This window comes from Geotrypetes seraphini, chromosome 19 (assembly GCF_902459505.1).
Source record: "Geotrypetes seraphini chromosome 19, aGeoSer1.1, whole genome shotgun sequence".
NCBI lineage: Eukaryota > Metazoa > Chordata > Amphibia > Gymnophiona > Dermophiidae > Geotrypetes > Geotrypetes seraphini.
This window is the reverse complement of record NC_047102.1, coordinates 20,665,773-20,680,700: the sequence shown is the minus strand read 5'-3', so window position 1 is coordinate 20,680,700 and position 14,928 is coordinate 20,665,773. Positions and strand designations below refer to the sequence as shown.

At 43.2% G+C, this 14,928-nt stretch overlaps 1 protein-coding gene across 2 annotated transcripts in view; it reads right to left on the bottom strand.

Annotated features, from left to right (window-relative positions):
• The window catches only part of TALDO1 (transaldolase 1), a 93,292-nt gene that overhangs the window by 2,176 nt on the left and 76,188 nt on the right, over positions 1-14,928 (bottom strand). The window contains exons 6-7 of one of the 2 annotated variants that reach the window (XM_033928708.1): positions 12,250-12,447; positions 4,949-5,094 (exon numbers count right to left, since the gene is read on the bottom strand). In XM_033928708.1, coding sequence (XP_033784599.1) covers positions 4,949-5,094; positions 12,250-12,447 — 344 coding nt within the window. The remainder of the gene's footprint in view (positions 1-4,948; positions 5,095-12,249; positions 12,448-14,928) is intronic. The other variant, XM_033928709.1, reaches the window with a different exon arrangement.

Here is a 14,928-nt window from a genome sequence, read left to right as displayed (position 1 = left end):
GAGAGAAGCGTCTGCCTCGGGTGCTTCAGGCAGCAAGCAGCATTTACAATTCACTGCTGTTGCTGGCTTCAGGCCTTCCTCTCTGGCCGGTCCTACCTACTTCCTGTTTTCATGAAGACAGGACCAGCCAGAGAGAAAGATCTGAAGCCAGCAACAGCAATGAATTGTGAATGCTGCTGCTGACCAATGAAGTAGTTAAATGAGGAAAGGGAGCAGAAGGGGAGAGAATGGCTTGGAGGGAAGGAGGAAGGTATGCCAGACCAAGGCAAAAGGAAGGAGGAGATGGAGAGAGGCCATATGGGACAGAGAGAGAGAGAGGGCGGACCCTGGATGGAAAGAAAAGAGAGGGCAGTGAATGGAAGGGGCAACATAGAGGGTGAACAATATTCTAGCACCCGTTAATGTAATGGGCTTAATGACTAGTACAGATCAATCCTACACAGTCAATCCTAACTGAAAACCATGTCTTTCGAACACACAGAACACAGAAAACACCTTCGTGTAGTATGGAATTTGTAATCACAAACTAACCCCTCTCCCTTTTACAAAACTGAAATGTGGTTTTTAGCCATGGTGGTAACAGTTCAGACTCTCATAGAATTCTGAGCAATTACCACCATGGCCGGTGCTAAAAAAAACGCTCTACAGTTTTGTAAAAGGGGGGATAAAATAGAAAAACGTAGACAAAGGTTAAATTGAACCACCAAGAAAATGGACTCTGCATACAATGCAACACCACAGAAACAGCGATGCATCTTCCCTAAAGCAAAAAAATAAATAAATATAATTTTTTTCTACATTGTCTTCTCTGGTTTCTGCTTTCCTCATAGTCTTGACACTCTCTTCCTTTCATCCACTGTCTACCCTCTCTCTGCCCCTTCTATATGGCATCTTCTCTCCTTGTATTCCCCTTCCATCTCTCCCTTTACCCCTATTATTCTGGCATCCATCTTCTTCCCTTCCCTCCTTCAATGGTCTGGCATCTCTCTCCTCTTTTTCCCTTCCCTCTCCCACACCCCCATGGTCTGGCATTTCACTCTCTCCTCTCCCTTCCCCCCACTTCCATCAGCATCTGCCCCCTTTCTTTCCCTCCAACCCAATTCCATCCAGTATCCTTCCCCCTTATGTCTCTCTCTCCTTTCCCTGCACATCAATTCCATCAGCATCTGCCCCCTTTCTCTCCCTCCACCACCCTGACCTCCTTTTTGTCCCTCCACCACCCTTCTATACTCCTCTCTCCCTCCAAACCATCAAGGTCCCATGATGACTGCTTCTGTTGCCTCTGCCTCTGGAAGTGGCGGGGGGAAGTTGGAGGGGGTGGGCCAGCAGACACAGGGAGTTGCGGCAAGGTTCCACAATGACTGCAGCTGCCGCTCCCCCCCTTCTGACGTCACTTAAGTCTTCCAGAGGCAGCAAATGCAGTCATCGTGGGACCTTCTTGCACTTCAATGCGGCTGCCGACTCTAATTCAGAATAAGTACGGCAGCCGTGCTGAGGTGCAGGTGCCATTTAGGGCAGCTTGGAAGGTTCTGTATCAAAGCCGGCTGTGTACCCCCCTAGGGCTGGCACCCGGGGCGGCCTGCCACTGTATGAGGGGACAAAAAATAATAGAAAGAATGGATAACTTGACCGATTTAGACTTGTCATACAATTATAACCACAAAAATATGTCATAAAATGTAATTCTAAACTCAAGACACCAGACGAAAAGCAGACTATAGAAAGGAAACCAGAAAAGACCAAACCCATAGTACTAAGATCCAAATGCTAAAATCGGACATGTCCATTACGAAGAGACGTGTGGATCACTGCTAATTATAACGAGTGAGTCTTTAAAATATGGATATGGATACCTATTTATACTTTTGAGTAAAATTGCGATGCGAACATATCATAGAAAAGAATAAATAATGTGTAAACTAAAAACCAAGAACACATATTGTAACACCGAACTCAGAATTAATGAAACAACATGCTAAAAGAAGTTAACCCCCCCCCTAAAATAGGGCATATACATACTTAAATAATGGCTGGTTACAAACAGTATGCCTAGACTATATTGACCTAAACAGGGCAAAAGTAAACGTATGGGAAAACATAAGCCAATAGAAGCTCAAAGACAAGCCGACCGGGTAGATGAAAAGTGAACCTGGGAAAGATCTAAATTATTGTACAAATGAGCTTCTATTAAAACCAAAGAATAAAACCACAGCACTTGGGAAAGTAAAAAAGGGAGAGTAAAATGGACTTACCAAAAAGGTCTCTGCACTGATGAGATAAACTCGTACACAGAATAAATGTGAACACGCGACAGTGGGGCTATGATATTTGATCCATTGAAAGAGGCGCCAAAAAAGTGTCGGCAGTGGATTGAATGCAAACTGATAGAGGAGGGGCATCGGGCTGTTAAAAAATGCTGCTTTAATAAATAAATGAAAATACTGGTGAAAAACGAAATAAAAACCCCAAACCATGATAAAATGCCGAACCTGACTGCAAGTGGTAGCATAAGGCACCTGTAGTACTGTTAGTGCCAGAGCTGCTTAGACTAAAGAACCGTGCTGTACATGAGGAGAAAAAAGAAAGAATGAGGTGATAAGATGTAAAGTGCTGGCCCCTCACTGCACCACTTGATAAAAATAAGGAGTGATGTTCTAGAGCAGGGGTGCCCACACTTTTTGGACTTATGAGCTACTTTTAAAATGACCAAGTCAAAATGATCTACCAACAATAAAATTAAAAAAAAAACCCACAAAGCACACTGTACGCAGAGAAAATGTTAATAATCATTCCTATTCCGGGGTTTTTTCAAAGAAGTCAAAGCAGATGACTCTATGCACTGTCACCTCAGTAACAACCATACAAAAATAGACAAATACCCCCCTTCCCTTTTTACTAAACCACGATAGCAGTTTTTAGCGCAGGGAGCTGCGCTGAATGCCCAGCGCTGCTCTCGACGCTCATAGGCTCCCTGTGCTAAAAACCGCTATTGCGGTTTAGTGAAAGGGGACCATAGTGTAAACTATAGACAGCAGATATAAATTCAGACACATTTTGATCAGTAAATTTAAAATAAAATCATTTTTCCTACCTTGTTGTCTGGTGATTTCATGAGTCTCTGGTAGCACTTTCTTCTTCTGACTGTGCATCCAATCTTTCTTCCCTTCTTTCAGCCTGTATGCTTCCTCTCCTCCTGACCTCATTCCCCTCCCCCCAACTTTTTCTTCCTCTCTTCCTGCCCTTTCTTTCTTTCTCTTTTCATGCCCCTTTCTTTTTTTCTGTTTCTCTTCTTTCCTTCTGTGACCCTACCTGCCCTCTTTCTTTCTTTCTCCTTGCCATCCCCCAAGCCACTGCCAATGCCGCTGCCATTGGGGAACAGGCCCCAAAGCCGCTGCCGTCACCCCAAGCTCTCCCTACTTCGGGCCGACCAGCATTCCTCTCCCTGACGTCAATTCTGCTGTCGGAGAAGAAGGCTGATCGGCCTAAGATCACGATCGATTGGGGGAAATGCTGCCGGGTCCTGCTTTCGCAGAAACTGAAAGTAGGCAGGACCTGGCAGCAAGAAGAGCAAATGGTAAGCTTCACTGACCTGTCTCCCGCCTTAGCATGCTTCGGGGCTCTAATATGTGCGTGCCGGCTTACCTTCTCTTCCCCACCCCCCCAGACATAACTTCCAGTTTCGGAGGGAAGAGAAGGGAAGCCGGCACGCACACGTTAGAGCCCCGGAGCATAAGTTCGCTACGGGCTAAGGTGAAATCTCCAAGCCGGCTTTTTTTTTTTTTTTTTAATGTTGAGCAGCAGCAGCAGAATTTAGCTGGGCGGTCATCTAAATTACCCGGGCGGACCACCCAGCTGAAAGGTCCTAGGGAGAAACATAGAAAAAGACGGCAGATAAGGGCCGCGGCCCATCTAGTCTGCCCACCCTAATGACCCTACCCTATTTATCTCTGTGCAGAGATCCCACGTGACGATCCCATTTCTTCTTAAAATCAGGCACACTGCTTGCCTCGATCACCTGAAGTGGAAGTCTATTCCAGCGATCAACCACTCTTTCGGTGAAAAAGTATTTCCTGGTGTCGCCGTGCAATTTTCCGCCCCTGATTTTCCATGGATGTCCTCTTGTTGCCGTCAGACCTTTGAAAAAGAAAATATCTTCTTCTACCTCAATACGGCCCGTGAGGTATTTGAACGTCTCGATCATGTCTCCCCTCTCTCTGCGTTCCTCGAGTGAGTATAGGCGTAATTTATCCAGCCGTTCCTCGTACGGGAGATCCTTGAGTTCCGAGACCATCCGGGTGGCCATTCGCTGGACTGACTCAAGCCTCAGTACATCCTTGCGGTAATGAGGCCTCCAGAATTGTACACAGTATTCCAGATGGGGCCTCACCATGGATCTATATAACACTGTTTTTGTGTAGTAATATGTAGCCCATCAGTGCAATATAGCTTCTTGTCCTTCCATGTATTTCCCCATCCACCTATGTACCTAAAGAATTCTTGATGACACCAGGCTTTGAGTCACCTATTGAAGTCTTTTGTGTTTTTAACTCTTTGCTTTCCCTTTCCATATGCAGGCAGTACTTCTGAAAAAGCTAAAGTATTTACAAAAGGTTTCAAGCCCTCACCAAGCTCCCGAAAGGCTTTCTGAGCTGCAAGTGTGGAGTTGTTGGCCAGGTCATTTGTTCCCAGATGGATAACAGCTGTTTTGCTAAGCTGTTCAACTGGTCAAATTTAGAAGCCCAGGAACAAGCTAGGACATTACTGTCATAGGATGCACAGGATAAGCCTCTATCAGCCTGTTGGAGATAAGACAATATGGCTGATCTCTGCCTTCAAGGCTACTGTGCATCTGCTTCCAGTCAGTATTCTATTTTCACCTGCTGAGTTGACTTCAACATATTTCTGTAACTTCAGCTATATTTAGGTAATGTAATTTAAACTGAGTTACCTTTAACATGTCCTCCAACTTGATAGCATCAGCAGCAAACTTCCTAATACCATCAGATAATTTCTCAACTGCCATTTGATCCTCATTATGCTCCCACCGGAAAGTTGCTTCATCAAGGTGTATCTTCTGAAGGTCACTTGCCTGGGCTGTTGGAAGAAAAACTCGTAACTCTAAGATTTTACACACTTTACTAGTAGAATCTAGCAATTAAAACGCTAGCATTATAAACCAAATTTAAAATTTAGACTTGGAAATGTTATATTCTTATTTTGAATTTAATTTGAGGTTTCTTCAGTAACTTATTTTAAGCCAATGGCAGGCAAGCTGCAGACTAATCAAGAATGGGCAGCCTTCAATTTGGAGGAGAGGGTAAGAGTTCACATGTCAGCTATATTAAATTGTTAGTTAAGAGGGCTTAAAGCAATGAAGCCAAGTAGTTAGTAACATAGTAAATGACGGCAGATAAAGACCCGAATGGTCCATCCAGTCTGCCCAACCATACATGCTCCATAAATTTTAATCATTTAATTTAAATGCCCCTTTTTTACTTCTACTACTACTTCTCCAAGGTAGAGAGAATGAGAGGGCACTCTCTAAAAAAAGGGGATAGATTCCGTACAAACGTAAGGAAGTTCTTCTTCACCCAGAGAGTGGTAGAAAACTGGAATTCTCTTCCAGAGTCTGTCATAGGGGAAAACACCCTCCAGGGATTCAAGACAAAGTTAGACAAGTTCCTGCTGAACCAGAACGTACGCAGGTAAAGCTTGTCTCAGTTAGGGCATTGGTCTTTGACCTAAGGGCCGCCAAATGAGCGGACTCCTGGGCAAGATGGACCACTGGTCTGACCTAGCAGCGGCAATTCTTATGTTCTTACTAATTATTTCTTTTTCTTAAATATTTCTGGGCCAGAAACCCAGAACCCTGCCCGGTAGTATGCTTAGGTTCAAAGCTCACTCCAGACCATCTTAACCATCGAAGCCCTCCCCAACCCATCCTCAACTGAATGTCCATATACGCAACACAGATCGTGCAAGTCTGCCCTGTACTGGCAGTTCCGTTAATGCATACCCATTATTTTCTGATTAGAGATTCTGTGTTCATCCCAAGCTTGTTTGAACTTGTCACCATTTTTTTCTCCATCTCTTCCCTCGGGAGCACATTCCATGCATCAACCACCCTCTCCGTAAAGAATTTCCTAACATTACTCTTGAGTCTAACACCCCTTAACCTCAAATTATGCCCTCTGGTTTTACCATTTTCCTTTCACACCTATCTTGTAATGGTCACACATCTCAATATAGCCTAGCATCCTTCTGGCAACAGCCACCATCTTGTCACACTGTTTCTTTGCCTTTAGATAGTAACATAGTAAATGACTGCAGATAAAGACCCGAGTGGTCCATCCAGTCTGCCCAACTATACATGCTCCATAAATTAATTATTTAGTTTAAATGGACCTATTTCTTAGATATTTCTGGACCAGAAACCTAGAGACTTTTAAAATATTAAAAGGATTTGATAAAATTGACCAGGAAACAGCATTACTGACATTTTCAGATGTGACACGGACAAGAGGTCATAGCCTGAAACTGAGCGGAAGCAGGTTCAGGACAAATGTCAGGAAGTTCTGTTTCACACAATGAGTGGTGCTTGGAATGCTCTCCCAGAGGAGGTTGTGGCAGAGACTACTGTTCTGGGTTTCAAGCGCAAGTTGGATTCACACCTTCTTGCAAATCACATCGGGGGATACAGGAAATCCGGGTCTCCAATAAGGAGCACCTAACTGGGCCTCCACATGTGCGGATCGCCGGACTAGATGGACCTAGGTCTGATCCGGTGAAGGCGTTTCTTATGTTCTTATGCCCAGTAGAGTGCTTAGGTTCTATCTAATGGAGTCTCCATCAAAGCTCACTCAAGTCCATTTTAACCATCCCAGCCATCGAAGCCATCTTCTAGTTTAAATGCCTAGAAACATATTGTCTAAATTTCTCAGCAAAGATTCTTTTTCATGCTAAAGTAACCCATCATTACAATATAGTCTCTTGTCTTTCCATGTATTTCCCCATCCATCTATGTACTTAAAGCCTTCTTGATTGCACCAGGCTTTGAGCCATCTATTGAAGTCTAAAGTGTTTTTTACTCTTTGCTCTCCCTTTCCATATGCAGGCAGTACTTCTGAAAAAGCTAGTCTTTACAAAAGGTTTCAAGCCCTCGCCAAACTCCTGAAAAATTTTCTGCACTGCAAGTGTGGAGTTGTTGGTTGTTCCCAGATGGATAACATTAGTTTCTTCCTTATAGTCAGTATTTGCCTGGAACTCCTGGTAGCTGAGGATCCTGGAAGACATTTCACTATTTTAGTCTCCTCACCCTGTGTTCCAAGATGGAATCCCCCTAGCAGCAATAGTTTTCTGTTTTGGGCTTTTTTTAATTTGTGCTTAGGGTGCCTTTTCTCTCTCGAGCTACCTTCACTGGTTCCAGTCCCACCTCAATTCTGTTTTCTTGAGTATTGCAATGCACTAGTGGAGCAAAGAAATTCTTTAGAAGTAATATTTGTGAAGGTGGATGTTTGGGTTACATGTCACAGTCTTCCTGAGCCTACTACTGGATGGTTTTATTCTTTGAGGTAGAGGTGGTAAGTTGGTATGATTTTGTGGAGTGATGAAAGCTGCTTTAATTGTATTCAATTCCTGTTTAAGTTTGCAGAGCTCCTCCTTAATACTAGCAAGTTGAAGACAGATGGGGCAATCCATAAGCATTAAGCTTCCAAATACGAGGGCTGTTAAAAAAGTATTAGACCTTTATTCATAAAAAAACACTTGTATTCAGATGCAACAATCTTATACTAATCTCCTTCTAAGTAGTTTCCTTAGGCTGCCACACACTTCTTCCAACGGTTCTGCCACTGTCGGAAGCAACACTGGAACGCCTCTTTTGAGATTGCTTACAACTGGTCCGTCGCATTCTGCATGATGTCTTCTCTTGACTGAAATCTGGTCCCTTTCAGGGGCATTTTCAGCTTGGGGAAAAGCCAGAAGTCACACGGAGCCATGTTGGGAGCCTGAGGAATCACAGGTGTGTTGTGTTTGGCCAGGAAACTCCGTATCAAATGTGAAGAATGGGAAGGTGCGTTATTGTGATGGAGCTGCCAATTGCCCGCTGCCCACAGGCCTGGCTGTTTGCATCTCACAGCATTATGAAAGTAATGCAGAACCTCTTGGTAGTACCCCCTTGGTGATGGTTGTGGTGTGTACTCGTGATGAACCATGCCTCACTTGGTCAATGACGATCTCATTTCCAGACGTTGAGGGCCTACCAGAACGTGCTTCACTCTCCACTGTGTGGCCATCTCTGAAGCGGTTGTACCACTCCTTTATCTGTGTGGTACCCATTGCTTCATCCCCAAAGGCCTGTTGAATCTTGCAGATTGTTTCCACTTGTAAATCGCCAAGCTTTACACAAAATTTAATGCAGTAACGTTCAACTTTTTCTGTCATTTTGTCAAAAACAAAAATCCATCGGCGCTCACTTATATTTCCTCACTCATCGGCGGTCTGCCAGCAACTGACAACTTCTGTAGGCATGCGCATTAGGGTTGCCTACATACGTGCATCAAACTACACCTCCCTAGCTTTATTTATTTAAGCAAGAAAAATTAAGGTCTGATATGTTTTGAACAGCCCTCGTAGTATGTCTTGAAATTAAAGCACCACAGTGATTGCATTGAATAAAGGTTATCTTGATTGGTTGGGAAGTGAATTGATTTGAGTAGTCTTGATTTTTTTGGTTCTCTATATATGAACAGTGATCCTGGTGAAGGTGGATAGGTAAGTCTTACCCTTCTTCCTATGATAAGGAAGAGGAAATATGATTTAGCAGAAGACAGAGAATTTTTTTTTTTCTGTATGAAACAGTTAGGGAGGAGAACTTAATAGTAACATACAACTAATAGTAGTACTCTTTTTAAACTGGTTAACGACCTCTATGATATAGAGATGTTTACTGCTTCTACTGAAGAATCTTCCCTCTCTGCTGATGTTTTGGCTGACTTCTTCAATACGAAAATAAATAAATTGAGAACTTCTTTAGTAAGAGCAAATGGGATGCCCATGTGGGATCCCTTAGAGGGTTAAGCCAAGGGAACCTGTCACCAGGAGTGGAATCCCTAGGATAGTAGACTTGGGGGTGGGTCAGCAGAGTGGGCAGACCTGATGGGCTATGGCCCTTATTTGCCGTCATCTTCTATGTTTCTATATTAACAATCATCTGTATTCCCCAGTTTTTCAGTGTTTAGTGGACCCTAGAGTTGACATGTATTGAAATAATTTTACAGCCTTCAATTGGCAAACCTTTTGTAAGTTTTATACTAAGTATGTCAATTCATATTGTAGGCTTGATAGCTGTCCCCCGAATATCATGAAAGTTGCCCCTGTCACTTTTAAAGCTAAACTGTTTAATTGGGTTAACTTTTTATTATCTTTCAGGACTTTCCCAGAGGAATTGGGTCAGATTTTGATTATATCGATTATCAAAAACTCTAAAGAATCTTCTACCTTGGCTTCCAACTATAGACCCACTGCTAGTATTCCTTTGTTTACTAAACTGCTGGAGGGTCTGGTTAACTCAGAACTAACTACTTATTTGTATAAGTTTAATATATTACAGGATAACCAGTCTGGGTTTCGGTCAGGTTTCAGTATGGAAACGGTCATGGCCTGTTTGTTGGATTATCTTCATATGTTGTTTAATCAAGGTACAAGTACTTTGATTCTGCAGTTAGATCTGAGCAGCGCTTTTGACCTGGTGGATCATACTATTCTTATTGACTGCTTGGAATCCATTGGTATTTCAGGAAATGTTTTAAACTGATTTTGAGGATTTCTGGGTAACAGATCATACCAGGTGTTCAAGGACAAAAGTCTTTCTTACTGTTGGAAAAATCTACGTGGGGTTCCACAAGGTTCGCCTCTATCCCCCACTTCATTTAATATCTACCTTGCTTCACTGGGAAACCTTTTGCATAATTTAAATCTTTATATTTATGCGGATGGTATTACCATAGTCATCCTTTAACTTGCTTGACAGTCGAGATCACAAATTTTTTAGCGACTATTCTGAATCAGATTGAACTTTGGATGATTGCTTTTAAATTGAAACTAAATCCAGAAAAATCTAAATTTTTTCTTGCAACTCCTAATGATAAAATCAAAGAAACATTGATGCATTTGAATGGTCTCGATTATACTATAGAACAGTCTATAAAAATATTGGGAGTGACTATAGATAGACATCTTACTTTGGAACAGCATACTTATCTATTACTGAAGAAATGCTTTTCGGTGCTTTGGAAACTTCGCACCATTAAGCAATAATTTGATGAAGCTTCATTCCGTCTGTTAGTGCTGTCATCTGTTTTAAGTATTCTTGACTATTGTAATATTATCTATCTGGGTGCCTATAAAAAATATTTTAGAAAATTGAGAGTGGTTCAAAACTGCAGCTCGATTGATTTTTGGTTTGAAAAAATGGGAGCATATTACACCATATTATCAGAAACTTCATTGGTTGCCGATTGAGGCCAGAGTTTTGTTTAAGTTTGCTTGTATTTGCTATAAATCAATCTTTGGCTTGTCACCTGGCTACCTTCTTTCCCATTTTTCTTTGAACCCCTCAAATAAGTCCACATGTAGAGTTTGTTTACATTTCCTTCTGTTAAATTGTGTTGTTATAAAAGATTTCTTGAGAGAACTCTCTCTTTTCAGGCTGCTAAATTGAATGGTTGGTTTGGAAAAATTATGCTAAGAGCTTCCTCGTATCTTGATTTTAGAAAATTATTGAAGACCCAATTATTTGATAAATTTGAATCCTAATTGTATTCTGTCGTCTTTTTAAAATTTTATGCATTTCTTATGTTTTATTATCTGATGTATTTCCGTTTTAAATTGTATTCTTCGCTGTATGATCAGTTTTTATTTCTTGTGAACTACCTAGAACCATTCCTGGTTAGGCGGTATATAAAAAATAAAATAATAATAATTATTATTATTATAGTAAATGTCGGCAGATAAAGACCCGAGTGGTCCATCCAGTCCGCCCAACCATACATGCTCCATAAATTAATAGGTCCTTTTTCTTCGATATTTTGGGGCCAGAAACCCAGAGCCCTGCCCAGTAGTGTGCTTAGGTTCCATCTACTGGAGTCTCCATCAAAGCTCACTCCAGCCCATCTTAACCATCCCAGTCATCGAAACCCTCCCCAGCCCGTCCTCAACTGAATGTCCATATACGGGACACAGGCTGTGCAAGTCTGCCCAGTACTGGCTTTAGTTAAGCATAAGTCTGGCCTCCTGCTGCACAATGCGGGCCTCAGGCCCCTCCCTGGTGCATCACAGTTACTGACAGGTCTACAGCAGTCAGGTTTTTGGATCGTAAAACCTGATGCAAAATAGCCAAGCAAATGTTAGTGAATCAATTGATTGGCTATTATGCATGAGGTTTTAAAAATTTGCATGTCTGGATCGGAAAATGGGCGATCGAGGGGAAAAACGCGGTGGCCGTTTTGTGAAATCGGGTTGGTTAAGCAGCGATTGTCGCTAAACCTTGAAAACACAAGTTTGTCAATGGAGATCTTCTGGCTGTCAGTTGTGCAGACCCTGACCACCGACTCCCTGGGGGGGGGGGGGGGAGAAACTTCGCAGTCTGCTCCCTGATACACAGAGGGTTGCTATACAAGGGCCCCATTAGCCTGCGCTCGAGCCTCTGATTAGTATCAGCCGAGCAGCTCCCAGGGGAACAGACCCTGAGCTCCTGAAGGGACACAAAGCAGGTTGGCTTCACAGGTATTCCAAGAGATTGGCCTGGGAGCAGCAGTCCACCCATTTGGGACTGCATCCTTTCCCCAACGGAGTAAGCCCAAGAAGGGGACCTCCAAGCACCAAAGCTACACAGAAAATTATAGGATGAACAGCAAAAATACCCAAAAACAACAAAAGGGAACAGAGCAGAACACACCTTCTTAATTTGCTTTCAGAAGAAAAAACTGAAGAGGGAGCTTTCTCCACTGCAAAATGGGAGAAATTCTAAGTGGTACCCTTCTGCAGATTTATGACTAATGGAAATATCTTCATTACTAAATATGAAGAGTCACATAAAAAGACTTGTTTTTACAGCTAAGTAGTCACACTGAAAGTAGCGCTACCTAGATAAGTTAAATCCCTTTAATTAATGCAATTTGACAGAATGAAAATTTCCAAGGCACTAAGCCCACCCAAGATCATGCTTAAGACATTGATAAAGGTACATACCCTTTTCAACAGTGAGGGTTGGTGTTAGCTTACTGTGGTCCTTGCTAAGCTCCCCCAGGAGTTTAGGGGAGATTGTGAGATAGTCACAGCCTGTTAATGCCTTGATCTCACCAGTGTTACGAAAGGAAGCACCCATAACGATAGTTTTGTAGTTATGCTTCTTGTAGTAATTATAGATCTTAGTCACACTTTTCACCCCTGTCAAGAATGAATGACAAGTTAAATATTTCTAGAAGCATGCCAAACCTCCCTGAGAACAGAACCCTTTCCTCATCTAAATGTAGTAGATGCAGCAAGTTAATATAGTAAGATCATATTAAAGGCCACACAATTTCAGGACCTGTAGGTATGCACTGTGGGTCAATGTGGAAAAAGGGAATGGAAAATGTATTTACACTGATATGATAAAACAGGTCTCCATCACAGATAGAAGTGGACAAATTGAAGACATTAAAAAAAAAATTGATTATCTACTTACCCTGGTAAGCTCTTTTCCAGTAGATAGGCGAGACATTCTAGACAAGCGGGTAGTGGCCTAATGGTCGCATGCCATATGCAGAAGGAATCCACTCTGGATTTTTTCTGTGACTCTGCTCTACTTCACTTTTCTCTCTGGCTCCACCTCCAGTTAGTACCCAAGCACTGAGAGCCACCTCACAAAATGGGAAATTGAGACATCTATGGCAATCAAGTCCATAAACAGTTCTGCTTAAGAATTAATATGCAAACTTTAACTGAAAAACTACAAATGCAAAGGAGCTCAGAAATGACCACTGCATAGAAGAGGAATATATATTTTCTTCCCAACCCATGGACTGACTGTGAATCAACTTGAAAAAGAATAGACAGGAAGGACAGAATGGGAGTCTGGAATGTCTCACCTATCTACTGGAAAAGATCTCTAAGATCCTCAAGAAATGTCTCACTATCTTGTAAAGAGCCTTTCTTGGAACTCCAGGCTCAGGTAATGGAAACCAAAAAATCTGCCTGATGCGCCTTTCAGAAGCTCAAACGGAGCCTTAGTGAGGCTAGACAAAACCAACTTAAGGTCCCACGAAGGGAACGGTGGTTTGATTGGGAGGTTTAGTGCAAAGACCACTCTTCAAAAATCTGGCTACGTCAGGGTAAGACACAAGGGTAGGACTATGATCCCGAGTTCTAAAACAAGATAGCCCAGCAACTTGGACCTGCAGAGAAGCCAGTGAGCCTTTTATCAAGGCCTGAGTGAAGAAAGGCGAGCACCACAGAAACAGGAGCGGAATATGGCTCCATACTTTCTTGGTCTTACCAATGTTGAAAAAAAGTCTTCCATGCCTAAGCGTAGATAGACAGAAGATGACTTCTTAGATGATTACATCAGAATATTCTTTGCGTTCTAACGCTTCATGCTCAATAGCCATGCCTTAAGAGCAAAGCGACCGGGATCCTCCAGACAAGACTGGGCCCTGAAAGAGAGGTCTGGAGAAGCCTGAAACCAAAGGCTGCAACCTATGCGAAGACACAGATCTGCATACCATGGTTTGCGAGGCCAGTTTGGAGCCACTAGAAAACCCTTCCCGGATGAGTCACAATCCAGAAGATCTGACCTATCATGGGCCAGGGAGAAAAAAAAAGTACAGTAGAACTCCCTGTGGCCACGGCTGTACCAGGCCTTTGCTGCCAGACTCTAATCTTCGACTGAAGAATTGAGTCGCCTTCCTGTTCTGCACCGTAGCTATAAGGTCGAAGCAGGGCCAACCCCAGCATCGCACAATGGCTCCCAACACTACTGAGAACAGCTCCCACTCGCCCGGATCAAAGTCCACCTGCTGAGGAAGTCTGCTTGAACACTGTTAAATCCCACCACATGCCTGCTGACAGTGCCTGATGATGATGTTCCGCCCACAGAAAGAGAAGGTGGGCCTCCTGAGCCAGAGTCCTCCCTCCCCTTCAGATTCGCTGAGCTCTGGAACAACCTTACCTCCCCCCTTTGGATCCTGAACTCTCTCCAACTCTTCCGCAAACATCTGAAAACCTGGCTGTTTTCAAAAATGTAATATTTTCTCCATGTTTGGCATGCCCACCATATACTCCTCTCACTATATCCTTTAACCTTCATTGGAGTTCCTTTCTCTTCCAACTCTTATAAACCGTGCCGAGCTCTGTGATTGTGGAGAGAATGCGGTATATAAACCTAAGGTTTAGTTTAGTGTGGTGCGCTTTGGTCTCTCCCTAGCAACCGACACAAGCTACTGCCGTCACATTGTTGGAGAAGACTCAGACCGCTTGGCCCTCCAGAATCTTCTGGAATTGCACCAGAGTCACTGATCGAGAGTCCAACACCCCTGAATGGGACGATGATTGCAGTGGGCTCCCTAGCCCCAAAGGCTAGCATCTGTCATCCCCACGACCCAGGAGGCAAACCGCAGTGGCACGCCCCTGCAGAGTGTGAAGGAGAAGCCATCAAGTCATGCTGGCTCGAGCCTCCAGAGTCCAGGGAAGACAGGTCTGTAATGCATCCTCGTGTGGAGCCCAGTGAGAGAGTAAAACATGCTGGAGAGGAAACATGTTCACCCTTGCCAAGGACCACATCCAATGTGGCCACCATGGACCCTAGTACCTGCAAATAGTCCCACACTGATGGAGCTGGCTTCTCCAGAAGAGAAGAACTCTGAGATCACAGCTTCTGTCTGTGTACCT